The sequence below is a fragment of the Coloeus monedula genome, assembly GCF_965178545.1.
Source record: "Coloeus monedula genome assembly, chromosome: 16".
In the NCBI taxonomy this organism is placed as follows: Eukaryota; Metazoa; Chordata; class Aves; order Passeriformes; family Corvidae; genus Coloeus; species Coloeus monedula.
Genome location: NC_138796.1, coordinates 3767700 through 3784060, shown reverse-complemented (window position 1 = coordinate 3784060; position 16361 = coordinate 3767700). Strand labels below are relative to the sequence as shown.

The 16361-nt window shown below is 44.7% G+C and overlaps 1 protein-coding gene across 1 annotated transcript in view; it reads left to right on the top strand.

The window, feature by feature from the left end:
- Window positions 1-10804, top strand: part of PRKAR1B (protein kinase cAMP-dependent type I regulatory subunit beta) — a 91560-nt gene extending 80756 nt beyond the window's left edge. Inside the window, exons 10-11 of the mRNA XM_082292540.1 lie at window positions 7867-7948; window positions 8366-10804. Of these exons, the coding sequence (XP_082148666.1) occupies window positions 7867-7948; window positions 8366-8538 (255 nt within the window). The 3' untranslated portion in view covers window positions 8539-10804. The remainder of the gene's footprint in view (window positions 1-7866; window positions 7949-8365) is intronic.
- Window positions 10805-16361: the final 5557 nt, after the last annotated feature.

Sequence of the window (16361 nt, the reverse complement as noted above, 5' to 3'; positions counted from 1 at the left end):
AGCTTTATGGCCCCAGGCACATTAAATCTGAACTGAAATTAAAGGCATCTGCTCTGTCAGGAGCTGGGAGCTCTGTCTTGAGGAGAGCTTCTCTGTCTTCAAGCAAAAACACTGCAGTGTAAACAAGACCTGAAATGTGGTGGTGCTCAACCTAGAAGAAGGGAAATTGAGAATTTCCCAATCCCTGCTGGAGTTCATCCCTTTCTCTGGATCATGTTAAAGCTGTCCCTTAGTGGAATAGCTTTTGTCCCTCCTCTGCAAAGATATCATTGAGTTGACTGCAGATTTGCTGCCCTTAGGGCTCCTTCATTAGCTGTGCAGTGTGAATTTTCTGGAGCATGCAAGACCCTTCTCAGTGTGCTCCAGACTGAGGCAACTTTGAGTTTGTGAGGTTTTTCCCTTCTGAATTTCAGAATTTGGTCCTTTGAGCACATAAGATCCACCAACTGAAAGGACTCAAAGAGAGCTTTCCATGGGGGATTTTCCTGATCTCTGTGATAAACTCTCTGCTCTCCTTCCTCCAGTTTACTCCCAAGTTTTATTTCTTGCTCAGAAGCTGCTGCCCTTGCTGGCCACAGCTGCTCTCCCAGCCCTGGTCACAGCATTAGTTATGAGACTTTAATGACAATGTCTGTCTCAGCCTTTTGCTTGGTCTGGTTACTTCAGCATCTACAGAATGTTTTCACAAAGAAGCAGATGGTGGTAGGAGTAATTGGGCCATAAAACAGCATTAACAGCTAAAAACGATTTTCACCAGAAAGGATTTTGCGGGCAGGGTGAGGGAGGTTCAGCACTGTTTTCGTGTTTTCTCTGCCATACATTCACCCCTGCCCTGGCTGTAGGTGGTAGCTCTCTGCTTCCAGGAGATGAGCCCTGTCAGGTCAGACACAAATATGAACAGTTGATGAATAACCCATTATAAAGTCACTTTTATGTTGACTCAGTGGACGTTTCCTGGCTTCAGAGAGAGTCAAGATAATGGCTAGCTTTGTAGAAAGAAAGAATCTCTAAAATGCAACATTTTTTTTCCTTTGTGACTTTTATTGCTTTGTACACTGACATGTCTGAGGGAGAAAAACAGGGCCTTGTTGCCAATAATCCACAGCGCTTGGCACAGACGGTCTTTAAAATCTGGCACCAGGATGAATATTAATTCAGTTGTTTTCCCACAGAAGCTACTGATTAGTCAAGGCCAAGTATCCCTGAGATGATTCATTAAAACCAACATCTGAGCCCACCTTTACTGAGTAGCTCTGCTTCTTGTCACCCCTGCAACAGGTGACTGAATGTGTAATGGAAGGGGCAACCAAAATCCCAGAATGGGGTAAAGATAAAAATGCAGAGGAACCCCAAAGGCTGTGGTGCAACTGCTTCCCAGCTTTCTGGGCATGGAGCCAGGACAACCAGCCAAGGAGGATCACACCCTAAGCAAGGGGTTCCTCCCATGGCTCAGAGCTGGCATCCTTATTCCTCTGTCACCATCCCCTTGCTCCCAGGATTCCCACTCCCAGTTGGCAACTGGTGGTTTGAAGAAGTGTGGGACTACCATGGCGCTGGGGCTGTGGTGTCCCTCTGTCTGATGATGGGGGATGATGATGGTGGTGATGAAGTTGTGAGTCCCCCAACGTGTGGATATGCCCCTACTGGACACCTGCGTGGTCTAGCCAGATGTTAGCTCTGCTGCTGTGGCTCAAGGGCAACAAGTTGAAGTCAATATATTATAAAACTTAAAGTTTTGCTCCTGTAAAGTCTTTCAACAGGAAAGGCTTAACAACAACAACAAAAAAAAAAACCCAATTTTTTCTTCTTTGTGCAAAACCCGCTTTATTTCACCTGAGTATTGCAGGGGTCTCCATGCACAAAGCAAATTGCACTTGGTGCAATTTCTTTTGGCTTTTCACTGTATTTACTGGTCTCTGTCTGTCTGAATCTTGACTTCTTCCACTTAATAACAACATTTATTTCACTTCAAGAAGAATACATAGGTACAGCACAGGTTTAATGCAGGCTGTATCAAAGAAACATTGAATGGAAAGATTGTCCAAGGTACTGTAATAGGAGGATGAACAAAATGACTGAAAAGGTCTTCCCATGTCAGACATCTATGATTTTAAATACTGAACGATCAAGACAAAGGCATTTCCTGGTGATTAATGATGGGCTGGGTGTAGTCATGTCTGGGCCTTAACCCTGGCCTCCTGTATATCCCTAGGAAATGCCCTGTGGCTTAGTTCTTTCTGCTGTTTTAAGCTACACTTGGCTTATGATTGATTGTCATTTTTAAAAGTACCCTAATGTTTGTGGCTATTTTGGTGACTGCTCTAGACAGCTTTGTTCCTCTCTCCCAGGTCTGGGTGTTATTCCTAAACCAGTAGTCCTAAACTAATATAAACATGTCTGAATAGCAAAGAGCTGGGAGTTCAGGCATATGTAGGGCAGTGTGATGCAGGTGTGATATAAAACACACAGCAAACTGCAGGTTGTTTGATATCAGTCACGGCTGTAGAGACGATGTCCAGGACCTCTGCCAGCTGGGCAGTGACAGGTGCTTTCCATCTTTGCTAAAATGTGATGTGCTGTTGAGAATGATGGCCAATAAGATTAATGTTATATTGACAACGTAGTGATGATCACTGCCAGTGTAAAGGTGCTTTTGGCAGCACAGCTCTCTTAAGGAGGCTGGATGGGTATCAGGGTGCACAGCTCGTTACTCTACCATTGCCTTTAGAGCTTCTCTGACCTTGCATTATTAATCCTAACCCCATTCCCAAGGTGCTGGCTTCCTGAAGGTCCCCTGAAATCAGTGCAACTCCAAATGTACTGAGTCACAGCCAAATTAAAAAAGCTGGATGTGTAAAATGTTGCATATTTGTTCTCAAAAGCTCTCAGCAGCTCATTACTTTGGGCACTGCCTTGTGCTATATTTGTAGTGGATCCTAATGGATGCAGAAAAGAACTGACTTGCTGGAGATAAGCAAAGCAAACAGCCACCACTCTTCCAGGCAGTGCAAACCTGGAGCTGCTCTGGCAGCCAGGTCCCACCATCACAACTGGCACATCAAGAGGGATAGCCGTGAGAGGAGAGTTTTCCAAACGGGACCAAAGTTGTTTGAGGTTTCACATCAGACAACTGAGCTGATTTGTATGACCCTTTTTTAAAGTGGAGGGTGAAGCATTGGCTGAAAGATCTCCCAGATTCACGAGGAAATCAGTATTTCATAGAATCACAGAATGGTATGGCTTGGAAGGGACCTTAAATATCAGCTAATTCCAGCTCCCAGGAATTTCCAGGAATTTTGTAGCATTTTGAGCTTTTGGCTCTCTTTAAATTAAGTTAATGATTTGGAGGTGCTCTAGGAAGCAGATATGATTAAATAAGGTGCAACTTAATATGGTTGTAGCTGTTACAGTGTAAGAACATGGCCCAGATAGTGTTTGTAGATAGGTGAATGGTGGATTTTATTAGATATACCTGGAAGACAGACATGTGCCCAAGAGCTCTCCTCTCTTTTTCTAGCTCTGCTTGTTGATCTAATAAAATATATTACTTCCACAAACCTCGTCTTGCCTGCAATTAAATGAAATCCTCCCAGAATCACACTGTGTGACAGATCTTTGAATTCATTTCAGATCTGCTGCAGCTCCATCCAGTCCCTCTGCTTCGCCGTGGGAGCAGCAGCGTTTTGTGCCACTGCACAGCCTCTTCCTTCGCCTTTTGTAGTAACTGTGCAAAGATTTAATAGCAACACATTAATGAGCGTTTGTGTGGCTGTGGAGTGAGGGGAAACTTATCTTTTGAACGTGTGAATTATGGAGTGTGCGGATTAACAAAGTGAGAAAGAGCAAAGGTATGTTCAGAGCTGCCATTGATGGAGTTAATGGCAACTGCAGATGGATCAGCCTGACCTTTCCATCTCTCATTCCATACACTGCACTGCCCTTTGTGCTGGGTGGTGAAGAGGAAAATAAAATAGGCTACAAAAACTTTCTAAGCTCAAAACTAGGATAAAAATGTCACATTTCAAGGCCATGGGGAAAAAAAGTCACCTGTGCTTTTTTAGAAAAAGCAGTAAGTAAAAAAAGTATGAAATTAAACTGGAAATATAAAGTAGCAACTTCCTGATTATGAAAACTGGAATTATTTTCTTATAATTTTAATAACTTCTCCTTTTTAATAATTATCCTATACCCCAAATGGAGCCTCACTATATGTTTTATTGATGGCTATATCTTTAAAATGAGTGGTTAGACCAGCAAGACCAAACAATCAGCACGACTGACTTTTAAACCAAAAAGTTTCTAAAACAGTGTAGGGTTTCCCATCGCACCCCCTGCCCCTGGTGAAGCCCACCCTGCACTGCCTGTCCCATCAAGGGGTAACAGAGGCTACCACATTTTGCCTTGTGCTGCCTGGGATGATCCCATCTGATCCACTGAGCTGGAATAGAGGAAAAAAATACAGGATTCCAGTTTTTAGCACCATGAATCATACTTGCCTTTTGTAGCCAGGCTCCTTAGGCCAACTGCTGGCTATAGGATTCATACCTAAATATAAAAACAGGGCTCCTGAAGCAATGAGTGCCCTTAAGACTCTGTGGGATAAGGCCTGGGAATCCCAGTGTTGATCCAGATGGGCCATTGTCTTCACACTGTAGAATGTCTCCCTCATCTTTCTGTAGGGTCTGAGAGTTTACAAGTGAAACATCTATCAAAATCTCATTACTTTGGAGAGGATGGGAGCTCATGGATTATAAACCCTAATTTATTTTTTATATCTTAAATCATCATGCCATATCTAAGGCATAAATTTTTGCAAAACAAACTGCTGAAGCATTTTGAAGGAGTTGAATAAACACTCCCAGCACTGCTCCAGAGCAGTGCCAAAGGGAGCAGGCAGGTGCGTGGGGTGAGGATGGCAGAGAGGTGCTGATGGCACAGTGCTTTGAGAACTCCTACTCTTGTTGTTTTTGCAATAGGATGCTCGTATTTACTTGGAGGAAAGCAGAGAAGGTTAATGCTATCAGTTTCTGGGAATACAGGCACTCCCCAGTGACTGAAAGAGAATATTCCTGGATCCCCCAAAGACCATAATTTCACTCCCAAGTGTCTGCTAGCAGAAAGACATGCCTGTCTGCCTTCAGTTTAATATCATCACAAAGGGCTGATTTATTAAATGGTGTCAACCTTCTCAACAGTCTTCGAGCTCGTGCTCTGTAGGGTTTGCTTGGTGGTGTAGGAGGCTGAAATGGGTATCAGTGTACACGGCAGTATTTTAAGTTGAGCAGCACTAAGCAGCCTGATCCTGCAAATCTAGGATCATGCAGCTTGTTTCAGAGATTCATCTTGCCAAGTTTTGTGTGTCATTTAAGGAGAAGTCTTTCCCACAGAGACAAAATGCATTTGGGAGTGAGAGTGATGTGTCCCTGAATCCTTGCTAGATAATGCCCTTACCTCCTGGGACAGGGCCCAGAGGATTTATTCAGTCCTATCATTTGTGGGAGGTGGGGTTTCCTAAAGCACAAGAAGGACAGAAAGCTCAAAAACTCTATCAGAAGGATGTGACAAGTAAAATAAAATTTAAAGCAGCCACAAAACTTGGGATGAGGGCAAGGGTAGAGGTCAAAATTGAATTCATGACAACTTTATCAGATATATGGCTAATGAAGGCCTGCTTCTGTAGTATTTTATACTGTATTATTTTGTTCTGTAATATTTTATTTTATTCTTTATTATTTTATTTCTCTATTTTTTTTGCCCCATTTACACTGTTTGCTTACAGTTGGACTCCTTCTCTACCACAGTCAGAATAGTGCTGATTCCAGAGATAAGACACACAAAGTGAAGGTGATACAGACAGGCAATTATAAAAACATCTTTGTTTCACGGGGTGGACAGCCTTCCCGTGAAGGTCACTCTGACAATGTTCCAGGATGTATTGTGGAGCTGGTGGCTGGTGCAACGAGGGGCCAAGCACTGTAATCAGAGCTGACATCTGGGTGCTCGCTGTCAGGGCTTCAGGAAACTTGTTTTGCTCTGTGATAGACCTGCTCTCACTGGGCAACGGGAAAAGCCTATGTGACTGTTAAAACAAGAGTGGAAAAAATATGGATCTGGAATATGCATTGCTTTATCCTGCCAAGCCAAGTGTTTATTGTGGAGGCCAGACACATCTGTCCTTCTCCAGCAGATATGGTGTTTCTTGGATTAAAAAGGCTGACTGTAGTGGAAGAAATTGCTTCAGAAGGCTGACTTATTGGAGTCCTATATCACATGGACCCTGTCAGAAAAATATTAACCACAATAAAAGCTGACACTTGGGGAGATGAAAGCAATATTGCTTGACATTGTGATTACCTTTATAGCAACGTGCTGAAGGTGAGCAGTGGGGAATTGAGTCCTTTCTTCATTTGACCTGGGTGGTCACTATGATTACTTCAGGGACTTTTTTTTGTTTTATGTAATAAAACATCTGTAATAAAAGATTTTTTTAAAAAATTGGCTTTAGGAAAGGAACTGGAGAGACATGGATTGCAGACAGCTATTTGGGTCAAGGGGTGAGGTTTTTGCCAGGCTCCAGATGGAGATAGAGAGGAGGACAGGGGCTGGAAGTGACTCTGAAGCTAAATCCATCTACACTGCACAGGTAATGAGTACAGCACCAATTTAGTGAGCTGCACCTGATCCAAAGTTTGGCAAGAGAGAGCTCAATGCAGGCATTATTCCCTGTGTGGGGTATTTCTGAGAATGCTGCTTGTGAATGTGGGTCTGTTCTGAAAGCTGCAGCAAGTGTGAATAACAACGCTCATCACACTATCTCTGCACTTTCATGCCCTTGCAGATTTACTGAAGATCTTGGAAAACCACAGCTTTGGTGGAACAATTTAGTTATATCAAGGATAAGGATTTTTTTTTTGGCAACTTGACAGAAGAAATAAGATTTACCTCCTGGAGGTGAACAAGTTTGTTTTGGTGGAAGGAGGCTGCAGGATATTTGCAGCCAGTGAATGTTCACTGAATACTCTGCACTGGAGGGAGGTTTATTTTTTCAGTTAAAATCAAAATAGGTTAACATTTGGCCTTTCCCTATGCTTTTGGTTTAGACTCAGAAGATATTCTCATATGTTACTGTAATTTTTTTCCAGAAAAGCAGATATCTACTCTGTTCCTCTGCAGAAGCTTTATGCCACAATAATTTAAAATTTCCTCCAGGTCAGAATATTTCTGCATGTAAAACCTCTTTGAAGGTTTAAATAGATTGTAACTGAGTTTTGACATGTATTAGCACGTGTCAGGTACAGCAGTTATTAAGGGTAGTGGAGGCAAGGCACATTCCATCTCTCCAGAGACTGACTCGCAGGTGTCCAGATCACTACAGGCCACGAGCGGGCAAAGCCACTAAAAAAAAAAATCACCCTTTGTTACAACAAGCACTAAAAACTCCTTTTACCAAGGAATAAGCTCTAGTTACAGCTTAAAAAATCACGTTCTAGTATTGTGACTGGGAAAATTGCCTTTTAATTCCTTTTAATGTATATCTTTTCTGTGTATCTTGTAAGGTTCTGCATCCACCCAGAACATATTTTAAAATTATATTAAAGCATACATTTACATTAAAGCATGATGTGCATTAGTTAAAGAGGAGTTCCTGCGTTCTGTCCTGTTCCTCTCCTCTTTATGAGCTGAATATGTCTGCAATTCATAACAGAGAAAATTTTTGATGGACTTTTTTTTTTAATTCTTTAATTCCTTTCATTCATATACCAGAAAGGAGTGTGATGTGCAAAAGGAAATACTGAGGACTGGGTACCTTTTAAATCAGAACAGGTTTGAGCAAAGCCAGCTGACTGCCTGCCCTTCTCTTCCCAGGGCACAGCCTCCGTCCTGCAGCGCAGGTCCGACAACGAGGAGTACGTTGAAGTTGGAAGACTTGGTCCATCAGATTATTTTGGTAAGAAAATTCAGCTAAGCGTGGTTCAGAAAGACAGGCACGTCTGGGTCAAGTACTTATTGTCTTAATTAGTGTTCCACTCTTACATGCAAGGGGTTATGTGTAGGTCAGCCGCTGCTCTCAGCGATGCTCACAGATTTCAGGGAAGCTGAATCCATTCCTTGGTTTGCACCCGTGTAGCTGATGGGAGACAGATCCAGAATCAGCAAAACAGTCTGAAAGCATTTGTTTTCACAGGCATTTTACACGCATGCATTATGCATGTGCAATGCATTTGTACTGTCAACAGAATTATGTAAAGTGTCTATCAAGAGATATATAAAGGGAGATGTTCTACAAGCAGAGCGACTGGATGGTGGAATATGCACCCTCTGAAAGAGAGCAGGGCGTGTGACAGCGTGTTGTCCCTGTTTCCAGGTGAGATAGCCTTGCTGCTCAACCGGCCCCGGGCGGCCACGGTGGTGGCACGTGGACCCCTCAAGTGTGTGAAGCTGGACCGGCCCCGCTTCGAACGAGTGCTCGGGCCCTGCTCCGAAATCCTCAAGAGAAACATTCAGAGATACAACAGCTTCATTTCGCTCACTGTCTAAATGATTCCTCTGGAAAGCTGCCTTTGTGTGACCTTGTGCACTTAAAATTTGCTCTGTGCAGCTCCATAGCTTTATGAAGAAAAAAAAATAAGAAGTGTGCATTTTATGTGTATTTTTTTCTGTTTATGTCTCGTAGTGGACGTCAGCACAAATCTCATGTATGATGGAAGTGGAAGGATAACTGTTTGGATAAGACTAGCTTTGGGGCAGATTGGGGCTCTTTTGGGCTCTTGGCTTGCAGACAAAGTTTTTACCTATTGTTGGTTGATATTGCTTAAAACTGTGGGTTCAACTATTTAAAATGCATATGAATTTCTGTTTCCTTTATTATCTTTAAAGCTGGTCTTATTCACCTTTTGTTCTTTGATCAAGTGATGTGAAAGGTGTCCCTGCCCATGGCAGGGGGTTGGGACTCAATGTCCTTTCAGGTCCCTCCCAACCCAAACCAGTCTGTGATTCTGTGATCTCTCTCTGCCTGTCACTTCTGAAAGACTTTTCACTGGTTATAGACTGGAGAGGGTTCTGAAATCCCATGGGATGAGTGGCAGTCTCATTCATGAGATGCAGTTTAAGAGGGAAGGTTAGAGGAAGGTTTTGATCATTCCAGCAAGCCAGGGAAAAGCAAAGCTTTTGAGTGATTTTGTTTGTGGCTTAGATATAGGGGCCATATTCTTCCGTATCACCCTTTTCAGTCTGCTTTGTAGGATATGCTCAGGCAAACAGCCTGCTCCAGTCTTCTGGGTGAAGAGGTCAAGGGACAGTGTTTTGTAAGAATTCAAATGGAGCCTTTAAGGACCTAAGTTATTTGTCCTCAGCTTTTTTCAAATGAGGGTTTACATTAGAGTCCTTAGAAGTCCAGTGGGAGCTTCTCTGCTGAATTAAGTTGGCTTCAAAACTCAGCAGAGTGTCCTCAGCCACTTCTCTGAACATTATATGAAATGCTGAAGAGATGGTGCCAGGTGCACTTCAGGGACAAATACAGCAGCTTGTTTTTAATAAGGTCCACTTAATTAAATTCAAATGTCTTTCTTCTACTATATGACTAAATTTTAGAATTTTTAAAAATTTTCTGAAAGCCAAATAAGTGCTTCAAAATGCTGCTTCTCCTCCAAAAGACAGGTATTGTGCAACAGAGCACCAGGATCCTGAAGCCCAGGTCCCTCCAGGAGCTTCACAGCCTTGCTGGCAGTCGTTGCTGCCCTGCCTATACATGGGGCTCCTCCTGAATGGAGCTTTTTGCAGATCCCTCAAGGCTGAGGATCTTCACAGTCCTCAAGGATGGGATCATTTGGATTATGCTTTACAAAGCTTTACCTTTGCAGGTAAACTTGTGTCATAGGTTAGCCAGCACCAGCAAAGCTCTGCATCTCAGCCACCTTCAACAGCACTGCCTGCTCTTCAGTTGGGCCAAAACTCCATTTCTTCTTTACAGTGACATTCTTCTGAGTAAATACAAACTTTCTGTACCTTTTACATGCCAAAGGTTATGCAGTGAAATATGGCAGCAATCTCCTTTTTGAAACTAGAGGTGTAGGTGAACTTGGCTAAATGGCTAAAATGAGTCCTACTGACACACAATATGCTTTCTTCTTTGGAATTAACAGATACTAATTGGACACTTTCCTGTTGACTCCCACCAAGGGCCCAATATTCCAGTAGCTGCCCGCAGTGGTTCTCACAGAGCTAAAAAGCTTCTCAGCTTCATGCTCTTCTCATCACTTAAAGGTGCTTAATTTATTTCAACATAATTTCAGTGGTCCCGTTAGTGTATATTCGTTGCTGCTATTTATGATGATTATGTTATGCTTCTTGCATGTGTTATTAAATATGACCATTCACAGTTTCCAACCTTGCAATTTTTATCACGTACATTTATATAGGCAGACCCCCATTCTATATAGATAGGTCAATGTATATGCACTTGGTTATTTGCTGCACTGTTTTTGTATTCTCTTGTGCAATTTTTAAAAGAAATATTTTTTAAAGGTTACCAGTCACTCAAGTATGTTCTTTTAGCTGTTGCATTTCTGTTGTGTTGGTAAAAAAATTGTGAGTGTTTCGCATATGATGCAGGACACATCTCTTGTCAAACACCAAGTATTAGCCTCACTGTTTAGAAGTTACTCGAGCACACAGACACACTGCAGATTCTTTGCTTTAAACCTTTACAGCTCATGGAAAATACGTTTGAATTATGGTTCTGTTATAAGCAGTCTCAAGAGAAATGTAACTGTCTAACACCAGGATTCCTGTGCTTTAAGTGGAACAAAATGATATTCAGTGACATTTTGAAGATAATTGTAATATTTGCAGTGGATGATGGGACAGGATTATGGTATGAATAAAATTCTTCTACGTTATAAGTGGCCATTGTGGGTTTATTGCTAATGGAAGTCTGTGTGAGTAGATGTCATGTTCCAGTTGAAATCTGCATATCATCAAGACTTTGAGCACTACTGAAAATAATCAGATGCAAAGGGACAAAAAATAGACCAAGATTCCCAGTGCTATATATAGTAATGGAAACCAAACTGGTTTTGTGGAGGATTAGCATGAAGGAAAAAAATTTATCTGTTTAAATGTAACCATATATGTCTATATAAAGAAATAGAGGCCCAAGGTGTCTCTGGGACCTTCCTGTTGCTGTCCAGGTGCCAGCTGTGACACCCTCAGGACTGATGCTGAGCCTCTCATACATCCAGGGGGTACACCTGGGGAAAAGCAGGCTCTTTCCTTCTCAAATACCAGTGCTGCTCCTTTTCCCCCAGCATCACAGGCAACGCCCCTGGTCCCAACCACACCAGGGGATCTGTCCCAGTCATTCTTCTCAACTTTTGGCCACACATGGATTTTTAGAAGCGTGGCTGCCCTGGGACTGAAGCACAGCCCCATTTTTGGCACCAGGGATGTACTGTGCTGCTTCCATGGCTTGTGTTCGTGCCGTGGGCTGGCCAGGAACTACACAGAGGACAAACTTCAGAGAAGGCAGAGCCTCCAAAGGAACCACCTGTACCTCATGCATCAGGGTGCAGGCATGGGTTGAAGAACTGGAGAGCGTGGCTTCTGGGCGAGGAGGTGTTCAGTGTGCTGTTAGTGCCATCCTATCTACCAGAGCTCTGGGTGGCCACAACAGTAGGTGTGTTATGGTCCAAGCTTGGCTCCAGAGCTGGAGCTGTTGCCCCAGAGCAAAGGGCAGGGCCAGTGGCTCACTCCTTGCTGCTTCTCTGTGGTAGCCCCTGCACAGAAACCTTGGGCGGCTCCCGACATCCAAGGGCTGTCCAGCTTTCCCTTTTTGCAGTGTGTTATTTTTCCCCCCTTTGCTATGATTCAGGAGGGAAGGACTGGTCTTTCCAGAGAATTACTCACATTATGTAGTAATCAAAAGTGACCACTCTCTCTGAGGTCCTTCCAGAAGGACATTACCAGCCCACACTCTCCAGAAAAGGACATCTCACCACTCCTCATTGTCATTCTTTTTTTGGGTTGGTTTTAATTGTGTCACAGCCATTTCCGGACTCCTGAGACAAAAGAAAAGACTTTTTTTTTGTTTTAATAGAAACTAATTGCACCTCAGGTTTTTACAAGGCCATGTGGCTGACCAGGCTTTGGTGTGTGTATCACATTACTTCGGCTCGCTCAGGCATTCCCACTGCTTCGTGGCACTAGAGTGGTGCTAAAGTCAATGAGCCACATGAATGCTGTAAATCCTTCCTTGATCATCAAGCAAGCACAGTCTAACACCATGTTACCTGTTCAGGTGTTGGTGGGAAACAAGAACTGTTGGAGAACCAAGTAACCCCAGCTTATTGGCTGCTGGGTTTTTTGTCTTGTGGTCAGTGGTCTTCAGAAGTAGAGCCACCACACAAAGGGTAACATTTCTCCTGTTGTGAAAGTTGCACAAGGTGTGTGCATCCCATTCAGTTTTAAGTCTTAAATGGTGCATAAATCCTTTCACTGACCTGTTTATGGAAGAAGTGTTTGTTCTTTGTGCCCATTTCTGTAGAGCAGAGAGAATATTATCTTGTGCATCGGCAATACCATGATGACCTCCTTGAAGAGTAGGCAACTGAGCTCCAACCAGCTTAAAGTCTCACAGCTGATATTCCAAACACCAGTTCACTATGTAGAGACCAAATTATCCCCTCTTACATTGCCAGGCATGTTTTTTTCACTTGTTTCCAATGATTTGGCAGCTCTGACTGGAGCTTCGAGTGCACATGACTGCTCAGAAACTCGTAAGAGCATTTCCAGCCAGAGTCACTTCTGTAGGTCCCTCTTCCCTCTGGAGAAGGAGAGCATATTTGGATATGAGCATATGTGTAGCCTTGAAAATCTGATGTTACGGGAATATGTTGGCTTGGATGCTCCTCCTCCTCCAGGGATTTCTCTGTGGCTCTTTGCTGCTCTGCAGAGTTGTATCTGGGATGCAGCACTCTCACAACAAGCTGGCCTTTTCTCTCAAAACACTGCCTGGCCGAAGGAGTTGGCATCTGCATCCATCTGGTATTTTTCTGAAGGCTGAGGATGTTTTTTGTGCTTGATCGGGCTCCAATACCAGAGTGATTCTTCTGATGTCTAAAAATCTGGATTGAGTTTTTAGGAAAGAGGCTGCACTTTGGGCAAGGAAAGCAAAGCATGAGCGTCTCCTTGGGCTGCTCTGACTCCTATCTCAGATGTGCAAGGGTAACTTTTCCCTTCTGTGTGTGTCAGCCCCTCCCCAGCTGCGCTTTAATCCTTGTTTTCAAGTCATTCTCTGCACAAGTACCACAGAGAGCCTCCACAGCCCAGACCAGCTGCAGCACATGTCCCATGCTCTTGTGCTTCAGCAATTTGAAGTGTGCAGAGTTCTCTTTAAAAAGTTGTGAGATCTCATGGAGGAAAAAAATAATCATTTTACCCAAGAAGACTGCTCCTATTCCAGTATAAACTGCCTCCAAACGTGGAACAGTGGCGTGCCATGTTGCTGCACAGGCCAGCAGTGCTGAATGAATTGGCAGATGCTGTGCTGCTGTGTGATCTCTGGGAGCTGGGCTGTGAGAATGCTGCTCCTCTACTCACAGCCTCAGTTCAAAGCCGAAAGAGTTGTTTTGCCAAAGAAGTGCCCCCCACCCAAGCCCCGACGGGATAAATGGAGCCTCGTGCTGCCAAGACTCACTGGGTGCATTCACCTTACCCTTGGTGGGTGCTGACAGCCTCCGCTCTTCCCAGAGCTGCCAGTTGGAAACAGGATGTATAGACTGATGATGAGGTAGGGAATTTCTCACCACTGCCTGCTGTTACTGGCGCTCTGGATGTTCATACTGCTGGCTCCAGGGAAATCAAGCCTTTCTGGGAAGTGGCTACTCCCTATCCTCTTTATACAGAAAATGTATTGTTATTATTTGAAAGCACTTTTGTATTGCCCTTAGACTACAAGCATGGCGATTGTTCCATTAGAAGACATCATGGTGCATAGCAGTGAAATACGACGTACAGTACCATGCAGTATGTATTTTCCAGATAAACTGGGAAAACATTGAAATGGATCTGCAAAGTGGGGGTACAATAGCTGCTTTGCATTCCTCCACATGTGTGGAATTCATGTGCACTACAGAGTGACTCTGTTTTGTTCCCATGTGCTTACAATGATCGGATGATCCGTTGTATTTTCTATCCGGTTTCATTTTCTCTGTGTGTTTGTGGGCCAAGCACAAAGTCACAGCAACTTCAGATTGAACGTGGCAATGAATTAGTGCTGGCTAAACCCTCCCACCATTTATTTCCACTGCAGCAGTGAGAGGGAACAGACTCAGCAGCTGAAAAACACAAGAGATTGTTTCTCCTCATCAACCAGGGGCAGCTCAAGCCGCTTGCCAGATAGGAGTTGGCTGCGCTTGCAGACTCTGGGTTGTTTGATTGAGACTTCCCAGCCTGGAGGTGCATCTCCTCCTCACCCCACCCTGCCTGGGGAGCTGAGGTGCTGTGGGAGTGCGGAGCAGGGAGATGTGTCACTGTTCACAGTTTAACTTGCATAAAGGCGACTCTGGAAATTGCTGCCGGAAGGGAATCTGCATCTCTCAGCACCAGCTCCTGCGGGGATGGAAAAGCCCTGTCTTGGCTGTGCCTGGAGGAAGGAGTTGTGCCCCTGTGCATGGTTCCTACAGCTCTTGGCGAGACTGAAAGTGTCTGAGAAAGCAACAGAGCTGCTCCCCAGCCTGGAAAGCCTGTAAGTCACTGCTAATGGCCACCACAAGCACCACAAGCACCACGAGCTCTGCTCCATGAGACAAATTCCCATGAGATGGCAGGATGGTTCATATCCTTGACACATATCCAGTAAAGCATCACACCCTCTCCCATTGCCTTGCATGTCTGGCTCTTAGCCCAGGATCTAGCATTTAAAGAATAACATGATTAGCAAGGAGGGCTTTTTAAACCTTGGGTTTGCAGGGAGCAGGAGAAAGTACCAAAATGGGCAGAGGAACACAAGAACCAGCCCAACAAAGGCGTCCTTGTGCAGGCGGGGAGATGCAGCAGAACCTGTGTCCGGATGAAAGCTGCCCTATCAAAATAGCCATAAACAAACCCGCCTCCTCCACTACAGAAAAGCTGTTGTGCCAGGAGCATATTAAATTGTATATGCTTTTTCTCAAGGCAAAAGAATTGCAGCAGTGACGGCAGCTGTGTGTGCTGGAGCTGAGCCACTGTATTCAACTCGTGAAGGCCTTGCTGAGGACAGGGTGGGGGAAGGACTGTGGATGAATGTATTATTCAGAGGGACCCACACTGCAATGATCTACCGGCACTGGGGATGTGTGAACGGGGAGAAAATTGACTGCCCCGACACCAGAGGCTGATGTGTTTGCCAGAGGGTAGCAGAGGTGATGGGCCAGGTCCCCTCCCAGACTGGGAGCCACGGTCCTGCCAGTGTTGCTGTTTATGGAAGGACACAAGGTGTGTTCTGCCTTCCCCAGGTTTCTCTGGGGAGGTTCCGGGTCCTGACCTCCAGAAGCAGAGCTGGGCTGCAGCCACTGGTCTGACCTGGATGGAGGAGCAGGTTGCAGGCAGGGGGTACCCAGCCTTCCCAGTGCAAGGGGGCAGGAGATGGGATTTAAAACAAGTGATGAGCAGGGAGCCGCAGGCAGCCCCATCTGCCACCTGGCTGGTCCCAGGTGTGGTAGGTAAATGGGAAATAAAGTGGCCACAGGATGGCTTGTTTCAGCCCCCTTTTCTCCCAGCAGTTACCCACCTGGTTCCTGCCTATGTCCCAGAGAGACAGGGGACAGAGGGCTCAGGACTCACCCATGCTGCAGCCGCACTTTGCATTAGTGAGGCCACCTCTGTGTGAGCATCCCCACACCAGGAGCAAGGGCTTGGAGGGATCCCTCACCAACCTTTGAATATTGGTGAAAGCCACAGAATGGGATTTTATCACCATTCACACCATCTCTGGCATGTGTTAGCTGAGCCTCCCAGACAAGCTTGTTGCTCGGTTGGTTGGAGGAAGATCTCAAAGTTTTCTGCCCAGGCTTTGCCCTTCAGTCCTTGGGCTATTAGAGGTCCAAGCCTGGACCTTACGGCCCAGAGGAGACACATCTGTCCCATGGATGCCCACATCACCCAGAGACCTTCTGTGTAGTACGGTGAGTATCTAAAATCTTTTTGCATCTTGAGCTGCAACTCTTCTGTGAACAAAGGTGAGTTGTGAGGAAAGGATATGGGACGCTTTCCTTATTAACTCAGGAGCATGCTAGGTAGAGGCACCTCCTGTAGAGCTCCTTAGGAGGGAGTGAAATAAAACAGAATAAATTCAGAAAGGATGACTTCTGTGCAGACACCGTGCA